We start from the raw sequence: 25,782 nt of genomic DNA, 5'->3' as shown, positions 1-25,782 counted from the left end.
GGAACTTCAATGATGGGGAGTGGCTGGAGAGGGGCTTTGACCTGGTCTTGGGGTTTTCCCACTCTTTGGCACACCTCACAAGACTGGACATAGGTAGAAACATCCTTGCCCATTCCCTCCCAGTGGAATGATCCCCCCAAACGGTCTTTGGTCCTGTTCACCCCAGCATGGCCACTAGGGTGATCATGGGCTAAGCTCAAGAGCTTGGCCCGGTATTTAGTTGGAACTACCAACTGTCTCTGAGGATGCCAGTCTTCCTGGTGTCCCCCAGAAAGAGTTTCCTTGTATAAAAGTCCTCTTTCTACAACAAACCTGGATCGATTAGAAGAGCTGAGAGACGGTGGGTTGCTCCGTGCCGCCGTCCAAGCTCTCTGGAGGCTTTCATCTGCTTCCTGTTCGGTCTGGAACTGTTCCCTTGATGCTGGAGACATCAGTTCCTCATGGGATTGTGGACCTAGGCTTGGTCCCTCTGGAAGCGATATAGGGGATGGAGCTGTTTCTGTTGACTGTGAACCGCTCTCCGCTGGTGCACTATGTTGGGATTCAGGCTCCGGCTGAGCCTCTTGTGTAGGGTTATCGGCTGCTGCCAGTTCAGGTTCGGTGGGGCCCTCTGGTGTTGAGGTTGCAAGTACTGGATTCAGTGCTGACACGGGGTCTGGTGTTGGTTGTTCGGCTGGTTCCGGTTCTGGGACTGGTTCCGTCTGGGTCTCTGGGACTGGATCCACTACTGCTGTTGCAGACATTGGCCTGGGGTCCAGGTCCATCACCTCTGACTGGGTCCTGATAGAAGTTTCCGGAACAGAGCTAGGCCTCACGGCTTGTTTAGCCTGGTTGCGGGTGACCGTTCCCACCCTCTTGGCCTGCTTCACATGATTGGCCAAGTCTTCCCCCAACAGCATGGGGATGGGATAATCATCATAGACTGCAAAAGTCCACATTCCTGACCAGCCCTTGTACTGGACAGGCAACTTGGCTGTAGGCAAATTGAAAGAGTTGGACTTGAAGGGTTGAATCGTCACTTGGATCTCTGGGTTGATTAAATTGGGGTCCACTAAGGAAGCATGGATAGCTGACACTTGTGCTCCGGTGTCCCTCCATGCGGTGACCTTCTTCCCACCCACACTCACAGTTTCCCTCCGCTCCAAGGGTATCTGGGAGGTATCTGGGCCTGTGGACCTCTGGTGTGATTCCGGTGCAATGAACTGTAATCTGTTGGGGTTCTTGGGGCAGTTGGCCTTTACATGCCCCAGCTCGTTACACTTAAAACATCGTCCAGCTGACGGGTCACTGGGGCGAGGAGGGTTGCTGGAGAACGGGGTGGTGGGACGATAAGGGGTCTGGAGGGTTCTTTGGGAGGTAGGTGGGGCTTTGGGCGGCCCCCGGTAATAGGGTGTGGTCTGGGGTGGTCCCTTCTGGTCTCCGCTCCAACTGCGACCAGTTTTCTTCTTCTCTGCCACCTCCACCCATCTGGCTCCAATCTCTCCTGCCTCAATTACAGTTTTGGGTTTCCCATCTAGGATGTATCTTTCTATTTCCTCAGGAACACCCTCTAAGAATTGTTCCATTTGCATTAGGAAGGGCAAATTTACTGGAGATTCAACACTTGCTCCTGATATCCAGGCATCCCAATGTTTTACAATGTGGTAGGCATGTCGGGTAAATGACATGTCTGGTTTCCACCTTAGGGCTCTGAACCTCCGACGAGACTGCTCGGGTGTTATCCCCATTCTGACTCTCGCCTTGGATTTAAACAGTTCATACTTGTTCATGTGTTCTTTAGGCATTTCAGCTGCCACCTCAGCTAAGGGTCCACTGAGCTGCGGCCTCAGCTCTACCATGTATTGGTCAGTAGAGATGTTGTACCCAAGGCAGGCCCTTTCGAAGTTTTCTAAGAAGGCCTCAGTATCATCACCTGCCTTGTAGGTGGGGAACTTTCTGGGATGGGAAGTGGTACCTGGAGAAGGATTGCTAGGGTTTGTTGGTATATTCTGCTGGGCCTTTATCCTCTCCATCTCCTCCACATGCTTCCTCTCTTTTTCCTTCTCCTCCTCCTTCAGCCGCATGAGTTCTATCTGTCTTTCATGTTCCCTTTGTTTTTCCTCAGCCTGAAATTTGGCTAATTCCAGCTGTAGTCGAGCTGAGGATTTGGCCATTCTAACCTCTCTGTTTTTAACTAACTTTACACCCGAGGTTTAGAAATAAACAAACAAAACTTGGCTGTAAAATTTTGCTGTGCTGGAATAGAATACCTATTCTCTGATAGTGATTGTCAGCCTACAGAAAAAGACAATTCCCTTGTCTCTGCTCTGGGCCCAAATTAAAGCAAAAAACCTCCAACTACTTGGAAACCTGCTTACCCAGCCCAAAGAAGAAAAAAAATTTCTTTTCAAACCTGTGCTCCTTGTAAAACAAAAAAAAAATCAAAATCCTAAAAAAAACCCTGCCACTTTTGTCTCCAGGCAAATGGGTAGAGCACACACCCCCTATTTACTTTTAGGAAGAAAAGAAAAAAAAAAAAAACCTCTGGGTTGGAAGACTGTGAATTTCCCTGCAGGAGTTAAGTACCCTGCCTCCAGGCAAAGAAAACCTGCAATTCACAAGATAATCCCCTTTTGTCTCTGCTTGGCCACAAAGCAGAGAGAAACCAAGCTGCTTTCAGTTTCAAAGCTGCCTTCTGGACTTCCTAAAAATTCCTTTTTAAAATCTGTATTTCTAGTTCAAAAAATCTCAACTGGATCTCAAAATGATTTCAGGTTAATCCCACCACTGTGCCACCATGTCAAGGTTCCTCCCCCACTCTGAACTCTAGGGTACAGATGTGGGGACCTGCATGAAAAACCTCCTAAGCTTATCTTTACCAGCTTAGGTCAAAACTTCCCCAAGGTACAAAATATTACACCTTGGACAGGCCGCTACCACCACCAAACTAATACTGGTTACTGGGGAAGAGCTGTTTGGACGCGTCCTTCCCCCCAAAATACTTCCCAAAACCTTGCACCCCACTTCCTGGACAAGGTTTGGTAAAAAGCCTCACCAATTTGTCTAGGTGACTACAGACCCAGACCCTTGGATCTTAAGAACAATGAACAATCCTCCCAACACTTGCACCCCCCCTTTCCTGGGAAATGTTGGATAAAAAGCCTCACCAATTTGCATAGGTGACCACAAACCCAAACCCTTGGATCTGAGAACAATGAAAAAGCATTCAGTGTTTTACAAGAAGACTTTTAATAAAAAATAGAAGTAAATAGAAATAAAGAAATCCCCCCTGTAAAATCAGGATGGTATATATCTTACAGGGTAATTAGATTCAAAAACATAGAGAACCCCTCTAGGCAAAACCTTAAGTTACAAAAAAGATACACAGACAGAAATAGTTATTCTATTCAGCACAATTCTTTTCTCAGCCATTTAAAGAAATCATAATCTAACACATACCTAGCTAGATTACTTACTAAAAGTTCTAAGACTCCATTCCTGTTCTGTCCCCGGCCAAGAGGACTACAGACAGACACAGACCCTTTGTTTCTCTCCCTCCTCCCAGCTTTTGAAAGTATCTTGTCTCCTCATTGGTCATTTTGGTCAGGTGCCAGCGAGGTTACCTTTAGCTTCTTAACCCTTTACAGGTGAGAGGAGCTTTCCCCTGGCCAGGAGGGATTTCAAAGGGGTTTACCCTTCCCTTTATATTTATGACAGATGGCCAGTACAAAAAGCAACTGACTGGGATTGGGAGCATAGACGGCTCTGGAACCATTCCAATATCTGTAGGTAGATGCAGCCTATTTGGGTAGCATAGCAACCACACAAACTCTTTCCAGCCCACAAATAACAAGGAAAGAAAACTTTTAAAGGAACATACATATAATTTAAAAGTACTTGAATTTCCCTCTGTACACTGCATTAGAATCTTGCACAAGGAGCTGTGATGGGGGTTGGGGTTCCTCTTGTTCAATGGAGGAAAAGAATAACTCAATATCAGAAACTTAAAAATAAAACAGTGATACATGAAATGTTGAGAAATTAATATAACAATAAGCATCAATATGGAAAGGCTATCATTAAAATGAAATACAAGACACAACTTTCTCCAGTCCTTCTACTAATTGTAAATTAGAATCCGCTTAATATTCAGCTGCTGACTGGGTTCCTCCATGTCTGGCCCTTTCTGGCATGCTACTTATAGATAGCAGGTGTTAATTCTTAATCTATCTAATTAGATGCACCAGACACTACTGTATGGTGCCCAGATACCACCATGACGGGTGTCATATATACACATGTAGTAATAAATAATAAAATAATAATAATACTAGAGAAATAGATGGGAAAAGGTTAATCAATATGTGGGGAAGATTTGTGAAATGTTACACTGTTTCTCAGTGCTGCTACTAATAATCTTGCTTTACCACCACTGGCAGGAAGCCAGTAGCTGCAAAGATGGAACACTTCTACTTAAGGTATCTTTCATTGTTAACATTTAATTTTACCATTAAATAATGCTATGTGGCATAGTTAAGAGGAAGTATGCACATAGATCATGGAAAGTGCAAGTACAAGGCCTGAATAATATCTAATTTGACCTTTTTATACAATTAATGGGAAAGTGGTCAGATCCTGCCATCTTTGTAAAGTCCATTAGTTTGGATTGTCACCAAAAGTAGAAACAGGATTGTTTTTCCGTAAACTACTTTAGTCTATAAACTGGAGGCCAGAAATTGAAATAGTTTCTGTAAGTAGAATTGGGCTCCTCCCGCTATGAGTCCTTTTGGACTAATCAAGATCATTTTAAACATACTAGGACTTAATGTTCTAAGTCTGTCAACTAGTCAATGATCATGAAATGGAACAAATCCAGGACTTTGAAAAAAACCACACAAACTGTGTATCAAAAATGTGTGGATAAAATTGGTAAACTGTTTAATTTCATGCATTGGGCTTCAGTGCTACCTTGGCACTAACTGAGCTTTTGCTAATGTATCATCTGTTCATTTCAGTCAATTTTCAATAGTGGGATGAGATTATCTGAGAACATGATCAGAAGGGAAGAAGAAAGGGGCTAGAAAGGAAAACAAGAAGTAGGGAAGAAGACTTGTCAGTTTCTTACACTCTTGCTGAGCTTAATTTGAATCCTTGGCCACAGACATTGTCATTTTTTGTAAAATGGGATACTTGTCTGGAGCAATTAGACTGTGTGCTAGAACTCACATCTGGTCAGCATGAGACAGCCTCTACAATATATTCATTTCTTCAATAAGTGTCAGATTCTATTACACATACTACCTTTTAGAATAATACAAAAAATGATTCCATTTCCAACATTGCATTTTTAAAAGAACAGGGCTTGATTCAGCCCTGGGATATACCAGCTTCTGTCCGTGGGCTTCAGAGCTGCTACCCCTACTGGCTGTAAATGTACTCCAAAATGTGCTGTGCAAAGCGAGTCTGTCTTGAGAAAGCTCCACCACCCATAGAGTCTGAAACACAATTTAATATTGCCTTTCCATGACAAAACTACTGGGATAAAGGATGGCCAAGCAGACAACACAGATTTCCTCAAGGGTGACTCTACAAGTCCTCTAAGATGGTGGAGTAAATCAAGCCCAGGGACTCAGTATTACAGAGCTGAAGTATCATGCAATGAAGTCCAAGTGGATATTGGAGATGGAATCTCAGTGCCCACCCTAATGGCCTCCTCAGGACAAAAAAAGAAGAAGAAGAAGAAGAAGAAAAGGGCCAAGTTCTTAAGGAACTCAGGTCAAAAGGATGAATAATTCAGTTACAAGCAATTTTTTCTTGTCTGTTTCTCACAAAACACTCAAGGGTATTTAAATGATAAAATCCTCTGATCAATCAGTTTCTTCCTACTTCGTCTTCACAAACAAGATTTCCAAGTGTAGTAGTGACCCTTCCAGGCTTTGGCAAAACAGCAATTTGCTTTGTCCTGCACTTGCAAGATTTATTATTCCAGATCACCAAACTGTTTTGAATGAATGTTTAAATTTGGCTGCAATTTAAGAACACAATAAACTACCCTTACTGTTATTTACCAGTAGGAAGTCTAAAATAATTTCCTAACTTATTCATCAGAGAAAATGTAATACAGTAAATGATAACAGTCCTGCTCAGAGTTTCACAAAGCTTTCTTTACTCCTGATATGAAAACTAATTCGGAAAGACATAATGTTTTCCCATTATCATTGGCTTATCTTTATATTTACTACTCATTGCTTCAATCACAATTTTCCAGGAGTTCTGCTCATAAAGTGCTGGAATCATTGTGTCAAATTTATCCCTGGTATGACTCCATTTAAGTTAGTGCCCACTAAGTGCAAAGCGAGCTAGCTGCATATGGTTTTGGATACTGTGTTCAGTCAGTACATTTGATTAGTTAGGGGGCATTTTCTTGCCCATGAATTCAATAGTGAAGCCCCTATTAGAATCAGAATCTTCTACCCTCACTCAAGTTGAGTAGTTCTTATTTTGCAAGTAGCCCCAATGATTTCAGCTGAGGTTACCTGGGTTAACAGATTGTGAACCCCTTACTCCCAACAGGTTTCAGAGTAACAGCCGTGTTAGTCTGTATTCGCAAAAAGAAAAGGAGTACTTGTGGCACCTTAGAGACGAACCAATTTATTTGAGCTGTAGCTCACGAAAGCTTATGCTCAAATAAATTGGTTAGTCTCTAAGGTGCCACAAGTACTCCTTTTCTTTTTACTCCCAACAGTGAGTGGTTACTTGCATAAGTTGTTCAATTGATTTATATAGGACTTTTGATTCACCAATGGGAATAGGGGGTTGAAAAGTTGGCCTTTGGGGAGTAATGTGCAACTCACTATAAATAAGAGTGACAGAATCTGGCCCTTACCTGTGTTATGTTTAACTAGACTCCCCAGTATATAAAATCAAAAACAAAAGGAGATTTTTTGGGGTCAAAAATACTTTAAAGAACTAATGAAGCAAAAGTCCTATACACAGATTTGAGATGATCAGACTATTAAGGAGTTGAGAGAAAAACAAGGCGAACATGTAACCTACTGAACCTTGCTATGAAAAAAGTTGCTAGCAAATTTTTGCATTTGTGCACCAGATTTTTCTAGGGATCTATTTGGGAAGATTTCTTGTATCTCAGAAGAGGGACTAAAAATCCTTATCCACAGACTTTCAACTTGTCTGATTACACAACTCCCATTAAAATCAAATCAGTGAAAACTTTATGTTACTCTTTGAAAATGTACTCTTTTATCCTGCAACTCCACAGCGCTCAGATACACTGCTAGAAATGAACCCATGCAGACATAATGATTTGACCATTTTCTATGCAGCCAGAAATGAGCGTCAGTGTGATGACACAGGCTATTTCTAAGCTCCTAAGCACCAATAAGTAGTTTCATCAAACTGCTTACTTTCTTGGGAAGCAGCTCAAGTAAATGGGGGTCACTGATACTGATTTGTGAAAATTTCATTTTTAAGTTTAAGTTCTACGAAACCTAAAAACACAGGTGGCATCTGCCACACCCCCATCCTTCAGATTTCCCTCTTCACATCTCACTATGGAGACTTTTTTTGTACACTTAATTCCACTAAAAATGATCTGGGAATTTTAGAAAGGCCACAGGTCATCTAGACTTTGGGTTGTAGAACCAACTAAGCTGCACATTTCGATATTTCTTCTTTTCTTCTCTCCTCCCTTCCTCCTGATAGCTGAAAAATCAACCTTTGTGACAGTTTATGACACTTGATAATAAGCGGCAGTACCCAGGTGACAAGTTCTCCAATACATTAATCCATTAGCAGCTGCAGGACTCTGGCTGTTGGGTACAGCTGGCCTTATGCCTGAATAATCCAATGGGTCGGCTAGTTCATAGCTGTGGAACTATCTATGAGACTTTCTCTGTTTAGGCTGCCATGAGCTGGGTTGGATGTCTTGTTCTCCTAAATGTCATTACATCTTTGCTCATTTACTGGATGGAATAAATTCCCTATGACAAGTTCAGGATAAAGGTCCACTGGAAATTCCTAATGAGATCCTGTGCATATTGGCTTTGTCATAGTAAATGGAGGTAGCTGCTAATGGCTATTTATACCTTCCTTGCACATTTCTCTATTGCTCTAAGGGAACTGATCCAAACTCATTGAAGAGGCCCCAAAAGCCTTGTTCATATCCTAAATTAACCTTTAAACTACATTATGTTAATTCAATGCAATTAAGATTGGCATCTGAAAACTCATTGCAGCAAATGACATAACTCTTTGATTTGTAGTTTCTCTTCCACTGTGATGCCCAAATTTTGTTTCCTCCTATGGCAAAGACAACTTAAACAGGTTTGGAAATAATTATTCGAAAATAAGCAGAGATAAAATTGTTGAGTTTTTCCTTCCATTTGAAAACGGTTTCTCTAGCTCTGTTGTAAACGTATTACATAGTAACAGAGAACCCATGTTCTCCATGTTTTAAAATAAATCAATATTTGGGTGTTGAGTGGGAAAGCAGTACAAAACATTGGGCATGGGATATGTCAGAGTTTTCTTCCTCTGCATTAGCCTCAAAAAGTCAGTTTCTCTCACATTTAATCCTATTCTACTGCAACCATACACAGATCATTTTAGATAGGTCTTAAAGCAATAGTGATGTTCTGATTAGTAGCACTCAGATTCAGCCTGGAAATAATCTATCTGCATGTTGTGGTTGCTGCAATGCAGCTGAACACTTCACAGTCTCAAATTAGATGGATGGCAAGGTAGATAATAAGTATCGGGGGTAGCCGTGTTAGTCTGTATCACAAAAACAACAAGGAGTCCGGTGGCACCTTAAAGACGAACAGATACATTTGAGCATAAGCTTTCGTGGGTAAAATCCTCACTTCTTCAGATGCATGCTGGTCCCACTGAACTCCTTGTTGTTAAGGCAGATAATGCAGTCTTCAAACACCGCTATAATGTCAGTGTCTTTCATTTGCATAAATGGTGAGGATTTTGATTAGCAGTACACACACTATTTCTAAAACTAGTTGAATTGCCCATCAGTGTCATTTCAATGAGATAATTCTGATTCTACACAGAGATTTATGTTAATAACAATATGAGCATTAAAACAAAACCCAATACATTGAAAGAAATTTTCACAGAAATTTTCTGCAACTGACTCCCAACAACAAGTCTCATTATGCTTGACAGCAACACATAAGGTTCTCTATGAAGTCGTCCCACATCAGATGTGTTATTGACCTCATTATCTAAGATAATACTTTAGGAATATAACAAATAATATGCTTCTCTTGCTGAAGGTTCATAACCCCTATTAATGCTAATATAAATCATCTATACACATCACAAGGATAACTATGGGCTAGATCTGCTCTCACACTAATATAAGTCTGGGGCTAATGTCACTGAATCAGGAATAACTCCTATGAAGTCAATGAAGTTACACTAGAGCAGTAGTTAAAATAGATTGAAACAAGATGGGGAACTCCACTATGTCCTCTCATAGACAAGGTACTGGCTGATCAGACTTCAGTCATTATGTGAGACTGGATACTGCTAAGTAGAAATTCAGACTACAGCACTGCTGTTGGGATTTGTATATGCAAATCAATGGAAGGAGAAGACTAATTTCCTGTAGAAGAATTGGGAGACTCCATCCACATCCAGAATTTTTTTCTTTGTTGTCCATCTCTAATCCATGACTTTGTTATAGGACAGAGAACTGGGCTAGTCATGTTCTCACTCAAATTTCTGTCACTCAAACTGTCTTTAACTTGCATAATTATGCAGCCATTAATTATAAAAAAAGACAGCAGCTCACAGAAGGGTGGGATGGTTTAAAAATAGCCTACAGGCATTTATGCAATGACTATATGCTTTAAGTTGGTTTAATTAAAAAAGAGAGGGAAGGGAGAGAATGACTTAATTGAATAGTTTTGAAACCAAGTGGGTACTACAGAAAATACTCTAACACGTAGAGAAAGGGATTTTTGTATAGGTTTTTGAACCATTCTAAAGAATTCCATAGCAAGGATATAAATCTGTATTACATTCTATGCAATGATTCAAAAAGCTCTATAGAAAGGGTGTTTCCTTAAGCACTATGGATCAGTGTGTGTGTGAGAGAGAGCGTGAGACAGAAAGAACTATTTGGTAAGGATCATCTGTTCAAGTTAAAGAGAACTTTAACAAGCCCTTTATTCAGTTGGAAGAGGGGTAAATTTCCTAGTTAGTTCTCCAGTGTATGGTTACTTCCTTTAAAAAAACCTAGAGCAAACGAGGTTGGTTTCATGGACTCCAAACTCATTTTAAATAGTACTGGGATGGTTTCAAAAGCAATTGTGTGGCTAAATCTAATCAGATATTTTATGCTAGTGTATGGCTTAAGGTAACAGTGATAGTAAAAATACCTTTAAGAAAGACAGCATGCTCCAAACATAAGTAGAGCACTTCAGGTAAAGAGCATCTAAGAATGCCCACAAAATGCTGTTTCTTTCATGTGGGTAAGGCTGACCTTCCTTCGGTTTCTGAGCTCAAATGTAAAATAACTGCATTTCAAACTCTAAAAACAATGAACACAACATTTACCAACTCTTTCCACCTACTGTTCAAGTAGTCATTTAATGTGTATATATTACATCTCTTTAACGAGCACCAGCTGCTCAGTCACAAGAAAAGAGGTAGAACAAAAATCAAGTGTTCAGTATTTAAAGAGAAAATTGCAGAACATTGTGTTATTTCAAAAGGAAAACCTCTTTGGCTCCAATCATAGAATATCAGGGTTGGAAGGGACCTCAGGAGATCATCTAGTCCAACCCCCTGCTCAAAGCAGGACCAATCCTCAATTTTTGCCCCAGATCCCTAAATGGCCCCCTCAAGGATTCAACTCACAACCCTGGGTTTAGCAAACCACTGAGCTATCCCTCTCCCCCTGCAGAGTCCACCTGCATAGGTCACTTAGCAAGATTGGGGCCACTGGAAGATCAGTAGAGGAATCTGCTTTTGTTTTTCCTCTTGAATTTATTCTATGTAATCAAAGTGGGATATACATATAATAAATAGACATCTGCACGTCTAGCAAAATCCTCCATACAGTAGTGTATTTGTAGTTATAGTTACTTTGGCAATCAACATTGATATCACAGTGTGTATATACATAATACAATTCCTTACTTACTTGTCACCGAGGTTAGTCATTTGTACATAAGAATATTAATTATTAAGCATTTCTAAGTTGTTAATCACTATAGTATTTAGGTGTCACAGATAATATCTTTGAATCACTTAAAAAGATTAGAACACAAAGCAAATACTGAAATAAGTGCTTGCCATTGTACTTCATTCATTCTAAACACCAGGATCTTTCTGCCTTTACCTATGACTGGATTACCATTGAAGAGTAAGTTTAGAAACACATCAATAATCGGAATTTCCAGTCTTCACCTTGCTGTTTGATTTATGGATTCGATCTCTTCTGGAAAATAGCTGTATAAATTTATCTCATGATCCATTAAACTAAACAGCTAGTTGAAGATCAGTCACCTCTTACTTGTATGTGTTTGGACTAATCCAAGAAAAAAAAAATCTGCTAATGACTGCCAAAGGCCCATTGTTTTGTTTAGTTCAGACAGACTTACTCTGGGTCATATGTCCAGATGTTAGAGTCCACTGAAGTGTTTTAACTATCAGGGATTTGAATCATTCGTATAATACACAGGTTATCAGAGTAAGAATTTGCTGTAGATTATTTTCAAGGGCAGGATGTAATTTAAAATAAAAAGAGTTAAGATAACGTGTTCATTGGAAATCAGAGATGTCATGAAGTTACCCAAAATGAATTCTGTCCTGATCTTTATTAGGCATAATCTCCCTCTCCTGCAGGGAGAGATCGTAACAGCCAGATGGCAAATATATGGCCCGATTGATTTAAAATTGTATTTTTATTACTAATATACTGTACGTGCGCACACACTCACACGTGGGATGATTTGTCATTGCACTTATAAGTAGAACTACATAGATTCATAGTAGTGAAATACTTTCAGTGGCTTATAATCTACAAAGAGTTGAAATATGTGTTTATATAGCATCAAAGATATTTTTCTATATTTTGTTTATAATCAGCATTTTGACTGTCAACTTGCTTTTTCACTTTAATACATCTCTGCCATAGCAATAAATATAACAGCAAACTGGAGGAAGGGCATCCGTCTTTATTTGTTATTGGATGATTTTTATTCAGTAAACTTTTGGTTGTACCACTTATGTGTTATGACATCATCCTAAATTGTGAAAATAAATGCCACTTCTAAAACTAAAGTTATTGTATATTTTGTGTGTGTGTGTGTGTGTGTGTGTGTGTGCGCGCGCGCGTTTGCATTTGTGTAAATAGAAAGAAATATGCCAACCAGGGCATACTTTTTACATTTTCTCTTTCTTTGTGCTGGCTGCTGAATGCATTCTATTCATGGATGTCAACACATCAGATCCACAAGGCTACACATGGCTATCAATGGAAAGGGAATCAAATAAAAAGTTAAAATTGCTCTGACATGGAAAGTATCAAAGACGACAGAGGTTTGATATATCAGAAGAAAAGCAGCATTAGGGACAGTGAACTCAGAGGCAAAGTAAAAGAGAGGGAAATCTGGTTTAATGAATTATTTAGACCTTTTGGTTAAGAGGTAAATTCTATTTATGTGGCTTTCATAGTAGTGGGGAGAGGGTTTCTAACAGTTCTCTATGGCTTTTTAGGGGAGACGTTTTGGGTCAGAAGTCTGGTTTTGTGAAGCAAGTTAAAGAGATTAGCATACAGTGTATAGTATTGTATGAAAGGCACAATGCTGGGCTAAACTGGGTTTGGGAGTCGTGAACAGTGAGTCCCCACTGATCCACAAACAACAGAACTGAAGAGAAGCCTCTCACCAGCTGGGCCAGTGGAAAGTGTGTAGAATCATTCTCAGCTGGAACCATACATTCTTACAGACAGTATAAGTATCAGCACATTCAAATAGAAGAGATGATTTGACCATTACCTTAATGAGAACCTGAATGTCCCCTGTGGCTTTTGAGGATGTGTAGTACCAAAAACTCATCATACAAGCTGTGCCTGACTCTTTCCACCTGAAGCTCTTCACATGGGCTTTTTCACCTCTTAGGCCTACTGGTGCAGCTTCAAGATACAGGAATGCTCCTAGAATCAAGAGTTACATGTTATGAAGAACTGTTTTAGTCTTTAAAAACTCAGCAGAACTAATGCAGAGAATGTAAAGTATACCCCCTAATGCACACCCTGGATCAGCCAAATCCATTGCATGCAAGTAAGACTGGGAGATGGGCAGAGGAAAAAGCACAGCCCATGTTATACTAGGAAGTGAGTGGGAACAAGTTAACTTTTCACTGGGGATACACAGGAATTCTGATGGGAGCAGTTTCTAAGGCGAGATGGTGAACTGACACATTTTTCAGCCATCCTGGCCACATCCTCTTTTCCAAGAGCACTACATGTTTTTCAGGCCATGTTAAATAGCAGAATTGCAGATGTTTTCCAATGCAGCACTCTTGCCCCCCACCCCCTCCCGTCTCATTTCTACCAGAATAAGCAGGCATAAACCCTTCTGCTAGCTCTCATGCTGGCTGAGAATCTGGCCCCATATGTCTTTATTGAGCTTTATCGGTGGGCTGCCAATAGTTGCATCATTTCATTTTAAAGTAGAATTGCTACTGGTAAGGTCATAACTCCTGAAGGAACCATTTCTAACAGGTGGCAATTCTGTAAGCAAGTCACATCATGCAACATGGATAAATCTGAGGGTGAGTCTTCTATGAAAAATGGTCTCCAAAACACCAGGTCACACCAGCTCAAAGCTAGCTCTGGTAGGCAAAGGGACCAACCAACCCTCAAGTCCTTTGCATCTGTGCGGATCTATAGGTGTCCATAGTGAATCAGACTAGTTCAGACTATCTGTACTCCTCGGTACAAAAGTATTATCCTGCATTTCAGATTAAGTCCCCAAAAGATTGCAAATGAATACTGATACTTAAATAACATTTCAGGAGATGCGGTGGCATTTCAGTTCTGCATTTCTTTCGCATGATGAAAAACAATCAGATAGATATTTCAATCACAAAGCATAATAAACACAGCAAGGTTTCATATTCAATCTTTTTTTTTTGCTATGATGCTAACAACAGAGTTGGAATTCAAATAAATGTAATCATAGTATAAACAGTACATTGTTGATCAATTTATAACTGCATAAAATATTGCATTTTATATTTAAACTAGGGATACAAATCCATTTGAGTGAGGTGGTTTCATCATTTAGAACTGACTTCAACTTTTCTCAGGCTTTCTTGCATTATAGATGTTTGCCATAAACAAAAATATGGGAAAAATATTTATTTCTATATGAGATCAGGCAGATGTTAAAAATTTAACACCAGTAACATATTTTCCCAGGGATGGTGTCCCTAACCTTTGTTTGCCAGAAGCTGGGAATGAGTGACAGGGTATGGATCACTTGATGATGACCTGTTCTGTTCATTCCCTCTGGGGCACCTGGCATTGGCTACTGTTAGAAGACAGGATACTGGGCTAGATGGACCTTTGGTCTGACCCTGTATGGCTGTTCTTATGACTTTTAAAAAGCCAAAAGAAAGAGAAGAACAAATTCTCTGGCCCACTCCACCTCTTCTGCACTGCTTCCTACTCGTGTCATCAGTAGAGGGTAGGCCGCTTAGATCATGTATAATTTTGGCACTAGGTGTACAATAGTTTCATGTAATTATTCTATACCATTCATACAAGCTTCCACAAGCTCCAACCTCCTTTTCTACCTACAATCATCTGGTAAACTCAGGCCTTCTTGTATTCAATCCATATTCCTCCTATAGTCCTTCACATAATCCAGCCATAATCAGCCTTCTGGCAACTGCTGAGTTCAAGTCTCATGACCTCTGTGCACTGTAGAAGGTGGAAGATTTGAATTTCAGGATCATTTTGAGGTTTACCTCAGGGAAGCTCTGTGGCTCTGTAATGGCAACTTCAAAGGCAGGAAGTGAGAACAGCTAAAGCCTGTTCAGTGGATATTGGGAAAGAATAGGGGATTGGGTGCTCTTGAGCAAGAGCAGGGAGACACGAGAGCTTATGGTTTTCTGAGGTTTTCTGGAAGATGTGGTGAGAGCTGCAGCCACCCTGGCTACAGTCAAGGGCGGAATTTTGGGGCAGTTCTTATTTCCCCCAACAGCTTTGTTCCTCCCTGCTTAAAACACACTCTTTAGAGATGATTTAGCACCCTACAGAGAGATTTCTCTAAGGCATGAGGGCATATATGGGCTATGCTCCAACTAAATTTCTATGAGAGCTGAGAACCTAATGCCTTTTTTAAAATCTCTTCAATATATTAGACAATTCCGCCCCTTCTCAACAGTATATTCTAATAGTACCAAGCGACCACTGTTAGTACAGAATGAAAAGCTTACAGCAAAGGTCTGAATGTTCCAGCATTATGTGCCTGACATGAACAAGAGCTTTCTGGATATGAGATCTGCCTCTGGTGGAGTGGATCCTAATGAATCTCTGAGCCTAGTTAATTCATCCTTAAAATCTGTGGCCAGATCAAATGTCACTCTCTTGCCAAGTAAAATAATGACTTGCTCATCACATGCAGTATTATTTAGAAAAAGGGCAACTGAGAATCAAAGTTTTCTGACCTACAGTCATTGTACAACAGTAATTACTATTATGTTTTGATAACCAATTACATGTTTCATTTATTAATAATGACACCCTAATTAGATATTTAGAACCCTCCTGTTGTCTCATGGGGAACACATGAGAAGCTTAACAAATAGGATTATATCCTCGTTTGTGAATTGTTAACATACCAATTTCATTTCCAAGTGTGTGGTCCCTGGGAGGTCTGAGACTTTGAGGCGAGCCGACTCCCAGAACCCAGTCAAAGTTGTCAGCTAGGGAATTTTGCCAGCCACATCTGCCTTTCTCAAATGTGCAGGAAGTACCGCATTCATTCTCATCAGTATTATCCCCGCAGTCATCTACAAAATTGCAGCTTTGTTCTGGTCTGTAACACTTCCCGTTCTGACATTCCCAATAGCCATCTGAGCAGGAGCCTGAAAAGAAAAGAAAAGAATAGGGGTATCCTAGTGAATCATACAGTGTAGCAAGGTTACTGGAAGATTACATCTGAGACAGTTTGATATTTAGGAGGAGGAGGGTGGACCACAGCATTTTTTTTTTAAAAAGTCTTTGGTCCCCCTGAAGTGCCAATCCATTATCAATTTATTTCTTTTGTGTTTTGTGAAGAGATGACCTAAATAAATGACTGTTTTCCTTGTAAAGCCTTTGAGGGCAAGTTCCAGCCATGCATTCCTTCACGAACAAAGCTTTCTAGTCTGACTTAATTGCTGACATTTTCCTTTCATGTGGTGTAGGATTAAGCCATTTCATTTTAACTGCAAAGTTGAGTTTAGTTTAGCATTCCCAATTTAAAAAGAAAGAGAGAAAAAAACCTTTAACTTTACAGTTTTCCCTTTTAGTGGACTTTGTGCAAGCTAGTTCAATGGGGTGGTACTGTCCTTTTTGTTTCCTGGCATAACCGAAAGATAGCTTTGCTATTGTAAAGCCTGAGCATTATAGGACTCATTTCACAGGATCCATTTCCAAGCTTCATATTTTCATTTCAGATCAGTTCCTGAAATGCTTTGGCTAGAAGATGGTCCCTTTAGCACATTCCTGGTCCAGAAACAGAGACAGACATGAAACGAAAACAAACCAACAAACCCCCATTGTTTTCCCAAACTAAGACCCTGATCCTGCCAAAAATGTATTCACTTCACACACATGGAGGCGTCTCACTAAATTAAATGATTGTGCACATGTATGTAAAGAGTTACTCACCTAACTGTTGGCAGGATTAGGACCAATTGTTAAGAAAAAGCAAAGAAGAACAAAGCTAAACATTTTGGTTTTCCACTATCACTAGCCAAGTTACCAGGAGAGAGATGTGAAAGGGTCAGACAGTTCTAGGGAGCACTGAACAAATGGTTTATTAACAAAAGAAAAATAAACTAAAGAGGTGGGGTACACATTTTAGTGGAATGCTGACTACCACCAAAATTCAGAACTTTCATTCCAAGGCTATACTAAAGTTGGTTCTCAGAGAGTTGTATCTCTCCAAAGCTCTTACAAGAAGTAGAGCTCAGTGTAGTATTTTTTAAATAAAGAGTAAAATGATTTCCATTTCTTCAGTCTTTGATGAACACTTATAACTGCATCTGTGACTCTTCAAATTAGTTATAGCTGGAGTAGATGATGCCTAATGGTAACTACTAACCAGGGTGGGGTTGATTGCTTCACAGCCACTGCTGTTTCCTAATCAGGTAAGATAGCATTTACATCCTTGGGTTGGTAATGAAGGTGGGTGTAAAACAAACTACTAGAATGATTTTCAGATGTGCTGAACACCTTCAGCTTTCATGATCTTCAGTGGGAGTTGCAGGTACACAGTACTTCTGAAAAATCAGGTCTGAGATCTTTTCCTTTACTCTGACAGCCATTAATTTTCCCTTCCTAATTTAACTGAATTTTGAACACACTACAGCCCTCAGGCATCCAGTGAGTCCCTAAAATTAGGAAAAGAAATAAGGGAAGGCTCCTCTGCTCTGTGGAAGTATTGGGAAGACAGAACCCTGCAGTCATTTAAAGAAAGGGAGAGACAGAAGATAGCTAAATATCACTCACAAACCACTTATATCATGTCTTTGTACCCAGGCTCACTTCAGAAAAGGGGTCTCCAAGCAGGACTGACTATAAAACTAAATGGGCATATCTCCACCTTGTCCTTTCAAGGTGCTCTGCAATCAGGGATCCAACCCTAAATAACAGAATAAACAGGAGACCGTGCAAGCTCCTTAAGAGCCCCTGCTTCCTATATGACCCAAGGGGGAATAAAAGGAGAGGACCAACCATATCATAAAAAGAACTGTCAAATGCCACATCCACAGCAACAAACCCTGTAGTATACACTGGAGGAAATACAATGTGGACCTGGAAATCTGCAGGAATGTTACCAAAATCATGGCAGTCTTTTCCAAAACTGGTAGAATATCCTCCGGGATTTTAGCCAGTGTGGCAGAAGAGTAGAACTGCAGCAACTTAGTTTAACTTGTCACCCACTTGGCCTTATTCCTATGGCTTGTATAGCAATGTTGATAGATTCCAAAAGAAGAGTCCTATCCAGCCCTCCAAATCAAGGTTTACTCTATGGGGAGGAGCAGGGGCTTTCCAGGGACACAGGAGAGCTAAGAAGCAGGGAGCCAAACTGGGGGAATGGAAGGCTTATGTGGTCTGGTTTGTCCTAAGGGTCGGTAGCTAAGTAGGGTATTAGTTTGGGGCATGCATCACTGCAGGGGTAATGTTGCCATTGATCATACTGTTTTTTCTAATTCCCAACCCCTACAGGTGGATCCTGTAAGGTGTTGAGCACTCTAGTCACATCTGGCAAGGCCTCTGTAACTGCTCTTCTCCACGGCAAGCAGGAGTGCTGTGCATCACGATAATTTCAAAATGACACATTCTCTCTCAGAATCACAATTGCCATGCTCCCTACTTCCCCAACAGAAGACAGACAAACCTTTTTGCTGCTGTTCTGGATATTTATTAGCATTTATAAATCTAGGATTTTGTTAGGTATAATGAAGGTGGTGGCTGCTTAACTTGGTACCTAAATTAAGCTATTTATTTTAAAGATTTTACATAATATAGCAGGTGGATGTTTTTAAGATGTAATCCTGCTATCCCTGTTTAGGTGCTTGCCCTAAGAATTTAGGCATAAATTCAACTTTCCTAACAAACTCAGAATTCAAAAGCATACTAAAGGATAGTGTCTGCTCCTCTCCATGCTTTCCATTCTGCCCACCAAATGCTTAACAATTATGATTACATCTCTATAGCATTTGGTGTTCCTCTGTATCAGGGGTTCTCAACCTTTTTCTTTGTGAGCCCCCTCACTCCAACATGGGCTGGCATTAGGGCAGGGCAATTGTCTGGGGTCCCATGCCACAGGGACCACCACAAAGCTACATTGGTCAGGCTTCGGCTTCAGCCCTGGGTGGCATGGCTCAGGGCCCCGGACTTCAGCCCCATGTGGTGGGGTTTCAGCTTTCTGCGGTGGGCCCCAGCTAGTCTAACACTAGCCATGTTTGGAGGACCCCTGAAACCTTCTTGCGGCCCCTCAGGGGACCCTGGACCCCTGGTTGAGAACCACTGCTCTATATTAGTGTGTCCAATTTGAGATTGAAAAACTTGGGAGCTGAAATGTGGAACTGGTTGTCATTTGCATAGAAAAATTAACTTGGAATGCTGAATCCTGGGAAGATTTTTTTTTTCAAGCACCTGTAAAAGTTTCAAGGGAGAAATAAGTCCATTGAAATGTATTATTAAATTCTAACTTCCAAAACCCCACACTGTATGCTTCATGACATCAGTCTATAACATAAGCCAAAGCCTTTTGGGTGTGCCAGGGGGGAAGTAATAAGAAAGGCCTAGTTATTTAATTGAGAGAAGCATCTTCTCTGTGAGGCTGAGGAACTGTTTTCCTGCAGCAATGCTCTGTAAAGATTGTTAGCAGGTGGACTTCATGCCCCTCTGTGGCAGCTGCATCAACACACTAGACTATAATGGACCCAGAGGCACTGTTTAGTGTTGTTCAGATCAATAAACTTTGAACTGAGGAGGATTTACACACTAGAGGATAACGGCTGCACAAAAGCTACTAGAATCAGTCTAGGCAATAATCACTATTTTTAAAAGGCTATGAATAAATCTTGAAAGCAGGGAGGGATTACATTTTTAAATATGTATTTGGGACTTGGAAAAAGTCTCATACAAACGTATATAGAAAAAAACAGGCACCAACAACCCATCATTAAAAAGCTAAGAGGACTAACGGTGCAAACACCACTGCATTTAATTATAGACAAATACCAAGGAAAGTCAAAGCCTAGTTTTACCCTACTATCCCAAAGCAATTGAAAGGATTTTCATCAGTGACAGAACAATACACCATGGTTTATGGGCTGCAGTATTGAGGCAAAGCAGGATGTGTTACAGGTGGAATGCCTACAATAAAGACTTGATCTTGCACTCTTATTCACGTAGGCTCCTTAACTTCAGTGGGAGTATTTACATGTTTAAATAAGTACTCCCATGAGTAATGATTAGGGGAATCTATATTTATGTGCTCTTTTTTGCTAATCCCCCAAATGCAAAGCTACATCTAATGCAGAGACTACTGGAGTGAGTGAATGCCACGCTTTATCTGTTATGCCACAGTGCTAGCCATGTTCCCTGTTTATTTGCTTCTCTGACAAGCAGTTTTATGTTGTTTTCTGTACTGTCCGCCTGTGTATAAAACACGCTTTCTGAGCTGGTCCATACCTTCACTGCATACAAATCCCTCCTACAGATCCAGGATTACTATAAGGAGCTAACTGGCTAATAATGGGTAGACTGTGCGTTCTTGGAAATAATCTAAGTAACTCACCAAGACATCTCTGCACTCCCCTGATCCCTGTGGCTGCTCTGTGAACGGGCAGTCTTCCTGTGCCAAATTAGAGCAATTGGGAGGCAAAAACCACAGTTCAGGATTGGCCCTGGATCTTTGTCTCTGCTACACTGGCAACAGACAGAGCAAGTGATATAAGAATTCTTAATTTGGGGTGATTTCTGCCCCCCCCCCCCCAGCTGCTTTAAGGCTAGATTCCATCAGAGCTGCTGTGCAATGAGACTGTGCTGCACCAGGGAATCTGGCTCTGTGTTTCCTGACATGACCAACTCCTGCATTGACCACTTTAATTATATGTTATTATTACTCCAAATGCTGTCTGCTTGTTTGTCTTTTTAGACTGTAAGCTCTTCAGGGCAGGGACTATGCCTTCTTTCATGTCTAGAAAGCACCTCACACATTGGAAGCACTATCAAATAAATAAATACAAATAATAAAGGCTGACATGGTTGAATAGATCTGTCTTGTATACACATACGTATTAAAGCAGCTACTCATAAAATAGACTGAGACAGAAGAGGGAGCAAAGCACTAAACAAAGAATCTTCCTAGATATCAGTGATCTAACTTCAGTGTTTTTCTATGCTCTCTGTTTTCACTTTAATAATTTCCAACCCTGTACTTTACTTCCCGTCCGTAGATATCTGACAGATAATAAGTTGTCCATGGCAAAGGTAATCGCTTCTGCAGTACTAACAATTGCCACCATCTCTGTGACGCTATCTCTGTGAAACTTGCTATTAGTAACAACTAATAACTGTTCATCCATAGTTCGCTGCAACTGTAAAGGTACATTGGACAAAAGGAAGGAATCAAACGATAAACACAGGTTGCTAAGCACAGCCTGGTCAGTCACTGTGCACCCGGATTTATTATGTTTTACAAAAACATCCAGAATTTTGGTTTTAGAAAATATTTTACAGCTCCCTAACAGCTATTGTGGTATGAACGGGAGGGGCGAAGGGGAGGGGAGGAAAGGCGGAAGAAGCAACCAGTGACAACCATTTAATGGCAAGCATGATCAGAGCTCACAAGTATTTACACTGATTAAAGAAACCCACATTAAACAAACTACCATCCGTAGCAGGACATGGAATACTTGTTTTCATTGTATTTGCACTTCATTGGATGTAGCCCTGACTGAATTAAAAATTATCTTTAATGTTTTTTTTTCAATAAAATATATATGAAAAGGAAAAGTGTCCTTTTGTTAAATGCTCCTTATAAAAGGAGCTTGTCTTTTGGCAATGGTGTTAAGCCAGCTGCACCTAGAAAGCATGAAAATATAAATACTAGTGAATTAGAGTGGTCATGTATTGTACCAATAAAGGTTAAAAGGAAATGAAGATACTTGCAAAGAGACCCAAAACTACTAAATTATAAACTGAAATATCAATACTCATATACCACTGAGTTTAATTATCATTTGCATTGGTAGCCAGTGATTAATATTCTGATTAATTCCCATGTTCTCTAATGGGGCAATTGCATGGAAAGTACATTTGTGTTCCATTAGCACTTAAAAGGTTATAGAAACGTTAAATCCACATCCTAGGTCCTTTTTTGACATATTTTTTTCTTAAATAGGCTCAGCGACTATTTCTCTCAGCCAATCAAATTCCTTTGCCAGTAGTTAGGCTCTCTCCATTAGGCTCTGTTGCTGCAATTTATTTCACCCCTTGGTAGTTTTACTCTCCTTAAATGTTTTTAAACAATGTCATTTCTTTATTTATTCTTTAAATCCATCCAAAACTATCACAAAGGGTTTGCATGATGAGACACCTAATTTTTTAAAAGCGTTCTTAATATACTAGTTTCAATTTTACCCAGTATATGTGAAAATGTATTGAGTCATATCTGCTTGACATAGTCATGAAAAATCTGTACCGGAATTGTTTAGATGGAATCAAAAAGTAAGTTCAGAAACATGTTAAAATATTTCTTTTTAAAACATTATCCAAAATTTTTTAGAACCCTATAAATAGTTTGGGTTGGGACCATTTCCAGGGTTGGGCAAAGGTTCCACACATAAGGGCTAGATGCCTATGCAAGAGAGTAAGGTGGAGTCTGAACCTCCCCTATGTCCCTGGCACAGTCTAGCTAGAGCTTTGTTTTGGGAGTACAGATAAGCAAGCAAATGATGTACAACCATTAACCCTCTTCTCCCTCCAGGAGCAGGTCAAGTGCAGTCAATGGAGAGATGGCATCAAAGAATTTGGACTGATAAGTTCTCAAAAAATCTATTCATTTTCTAAAATTGTAGGTAAAATTGTATGTTTCTTCTTGTGTTTTCTCCTTTCAAATGGGTATCTTCAAGCACCACCTTCAATTTAGTGGAAAATCAATTAATAAATATAATCATGAAAATAAGCAATGATATGATCCAGAATCCTGACGAAATTGCAAGCGAGAAGTGGTATTTGACATAGCATTATACTAATTATGGCTCCATCATAAAATATTTAATACTTAGCTCCTTAACAAGCACATCTGTTTGTCTCTTGTTTTCCATTCTTAATTGTACTTTGTCATAGTTTCAATCTCATCACCTGAATTCCAAGACCATAGGAACTAAAGTATTCCAAGCCTTCTTCCTAAAAGCTCCAAAAATGTATTTGTAGTAATCTTGTACTATTTATTAATTTTGATATGATTAAACATAGTTATTTTTCAAAGTTAAAAGCTAATTAAAGTGAATGGGGGGTAATTCACACCTCAGAATTATTGGGTAAATCTATAGGCATCTCTAGAATTAGAAAGACAGAACTTCAAGTCACTTTCAAAAGGTTTTCTTTGAAACCATATGACTAGAAATATATTTTTTCTTAAAATGAAAGCTTGAGTTCTGCAGAACCTTAATCTATCACAGAGGCCAGAATAATTAATCAATAGGCAGAGAGTTTGACACCAATAGGATAGGGACACTCTGGATAATTCAGATCTCTGTATTTTTTCCCCTCTGTGACACTTCCTCCATTATCACTTTTGCTGTGAGGCAACATTACTGTAGGGTTCAATTGTGTATGTGTGTTTTTTAAAACACCATTAGTTAAAAAGAGCATTTTTCCTCAAATCCCTCACTGATATGTCCCAAGGACGCAGCATCTAGTGAAGGGCTTTCATCACGATTTGTGATGCATAAAGGTAATGATATGTCAGCAGAGAGAATGTGAAAAATGCACCTCGTTTTGAAAGCAATGCTTAAAAAATTGCAATGACTCTTAAGCAGTTTCAAAAGTTAGAGTGCTTGAAATAAAAAGGAATACTGTTTAAAAAAATCTATATACAGTACCAGCTCTCTGCAAAGAGTCAGTTTGCTCTCGGGCTGGGCTCAAGCTGTTGACTTTAAGGTTTTTCTAATTTCTCAAATGTTTCTGCGTTTTGCTAAGTTTATTTCAGTTCTGGGTAACCCAGAGCTTTTATAAAAACAGTGGAGGCCACTTGCAAAAGCTGCTGCTTCTCTTCCCCATGATGCTTGTGAGAAGGAAGGTAAGGATCCCTGACACACCCTTCCATAGTCTCATGGACTGGAACCCAACCCAAAGATCTTCATCTCTCCTCTTATTCTTTTATGTGTTCTTACAGAGGACCAATAGTCTACTTATCTCCCTTCTATCATCTACCAAGACGGTGCAGCCTGCCCACTCCCACTCTCCCATCTGACAGCAGTGAGGTCAGGGAAACAATTCCAAAGACAGACACCCACGGTCAAAGGGAAATCCATGTCTTCCCTTTGTCCTGGACAAGGCTTTTCCTGAACCTGGGTGGGGCTTAGGCACATATTCCTAGACTGTAGCCACTGTTCACAAGTCCCTCTTTTACTGTTATCAGTTGCATTCCAGAAGTGCCTAAAGGCTCAACCAAGGTTGAGTCACCATTGTGCTGGGCCCTGCACAAGATGTAATCTAAAAGACAAGATGGACAGATAGGTGTAGATAAGCAACAACAAAGTCAATTTGCCAAAAACTACAAAACTTGTAAGTTGAGTACAGTTTCCTCCCATATTCCCTTTCAACTTTGCCCACTAACCTCCCCAGAGTCCATGCTGCCATTTTCTTCTCCTTACCTGGAGGACCAGGAGGGTAGTAATGGGAAGGCAATATAGTTTGTAGTGGGCCTGTGAAATTCACAACTCGAAGAAACTGCAGTATCCTAGAGTGTAGACATAGATGATAAATATACCCTGACTAAACTAGAAAAAGCTTAAAGAACTTATTTGAGTTTTCTCTTCATGTAAGACAGTAACTAAATTAATGTAAAAAGAAAAGGAGTACTTGTGGCAACTTAGAGACTAACCAATTTATTTGAGCATAAGCTTTCGTGAGCTACAGCTCACTGCATCCGATGAAGCTGTAGCTCATGAAAGCTTACGCTCAAATAAATTGGTTAGTCTCTAAGGTGCCACAAGTACTCCTTTTCTTTTTGCGAATACAGACTAACACGGCTGTTACTCTGAAACCTAAATTAATGTAGAGGTTTTCAAAAGCTGTGGAAATATGGAACAAGATTTGTTTGACAACAAAATACCCCAAAGATAAAAAAAAAGGAATCATAATTAGGTTTTCATTACACAAGGCAACCATGATAATTTCTAATTTATCTCTTGGTATTCACTGTTTAAAAGAAGGATCTTTTTTGGTCTGACTTTCTCAAACTGTTTCATGAAGTAAATCAAAGTAGTCTCTACCATGACTGTATAGCAAGGATGGCAATGGGAGAAAAATCATTATCAAAGTATGAAATTCACACTCTTCCAAACTATGTACAACAAACAGTTTTCATTTGTGGTTTCTATGAGAAATGCTTGTAACTGTTTGAGTATTTCACACCTGCATAGTCACATGTATTTTGAAATATGAGACATTTAACCCCCAACTCCAGCCACTATACACCACATAAAAGAGCCAGAGCAGCATAAAAGCACCCTAAAAAGCTCTGTATCTGGCCAGGAGAAGATTTCCCTGGTATAGGAACTGTAGAAGACAGCTGAAAAGTTGCCTCTTGAGGATCTCCCTCCCAAGCCCCAAATGGAGAGCTGTATTGGGGACGGCGGGTGGGGGAAGGGAGCACAATTTCTGTAGGTAATGCTGGTTTCTTTAGGGTAGTACAAGGAAGCTAAGTTATGACTGGGACTCTCCGGCTTCTGGAGTCATGGGGTGTGATTGCATGTAAACATACCCAAGCTAGCTATAGTCTAGTTAGCTTGGGT

At 40.1% G+C, this 25,782-nt stretch overlaps 1 protein-coding gene across 1 annotated transcript in view; it reads right to left on the bottom strand.

Moving 5' to 3' along the window:
- MALRD1 (MAM and LDL receptor class A domain containing 1) overlaps positions 1 to 25,782 on the bottom strand; it is a 469,130-nt gene that overhangs the window by 191,144 nt on the left and 252,204 nt on the right. The window contains exons 27-28 of the mRNA XM_073334183.1: positions 15,874 to 16,119; positions 13,020 to 13,177 (exon numbers count right to left, since the gene is read on the bottom strand). Of these exons, the coding sequence (XP_073190284.1) occupies positions 13,020 to 13,177; positions 15,874 to 16,119 (404 nt within the window). The remainder of the gene's footprint in view (positions 1 to 13,019; positions 13,178 to 15,873; positions 16,120 to 25,782) is intronic.

The sequence above is a fragment of the Lepidochelys kempii genome, chromosome 2, assembly GCF_965140265.1.
Source record: "Lepidochelys kempii isolate rLepKem1 chromosome 2, rLepKem1.hap2, whole genome shotgun sequence".
In the NCBI taxonomy this organism is placed as follows: Eukaryota; Metazoa; Chordata; order Testudines; family Cheloniidae; genus Lepidochelys; species Lepidochelys kempii.
The sequence above is the reverse complement of the archived record's forward strand: the minus strand, read 5'-3'. Positions and strand labels throughout refer to the sequence as shown.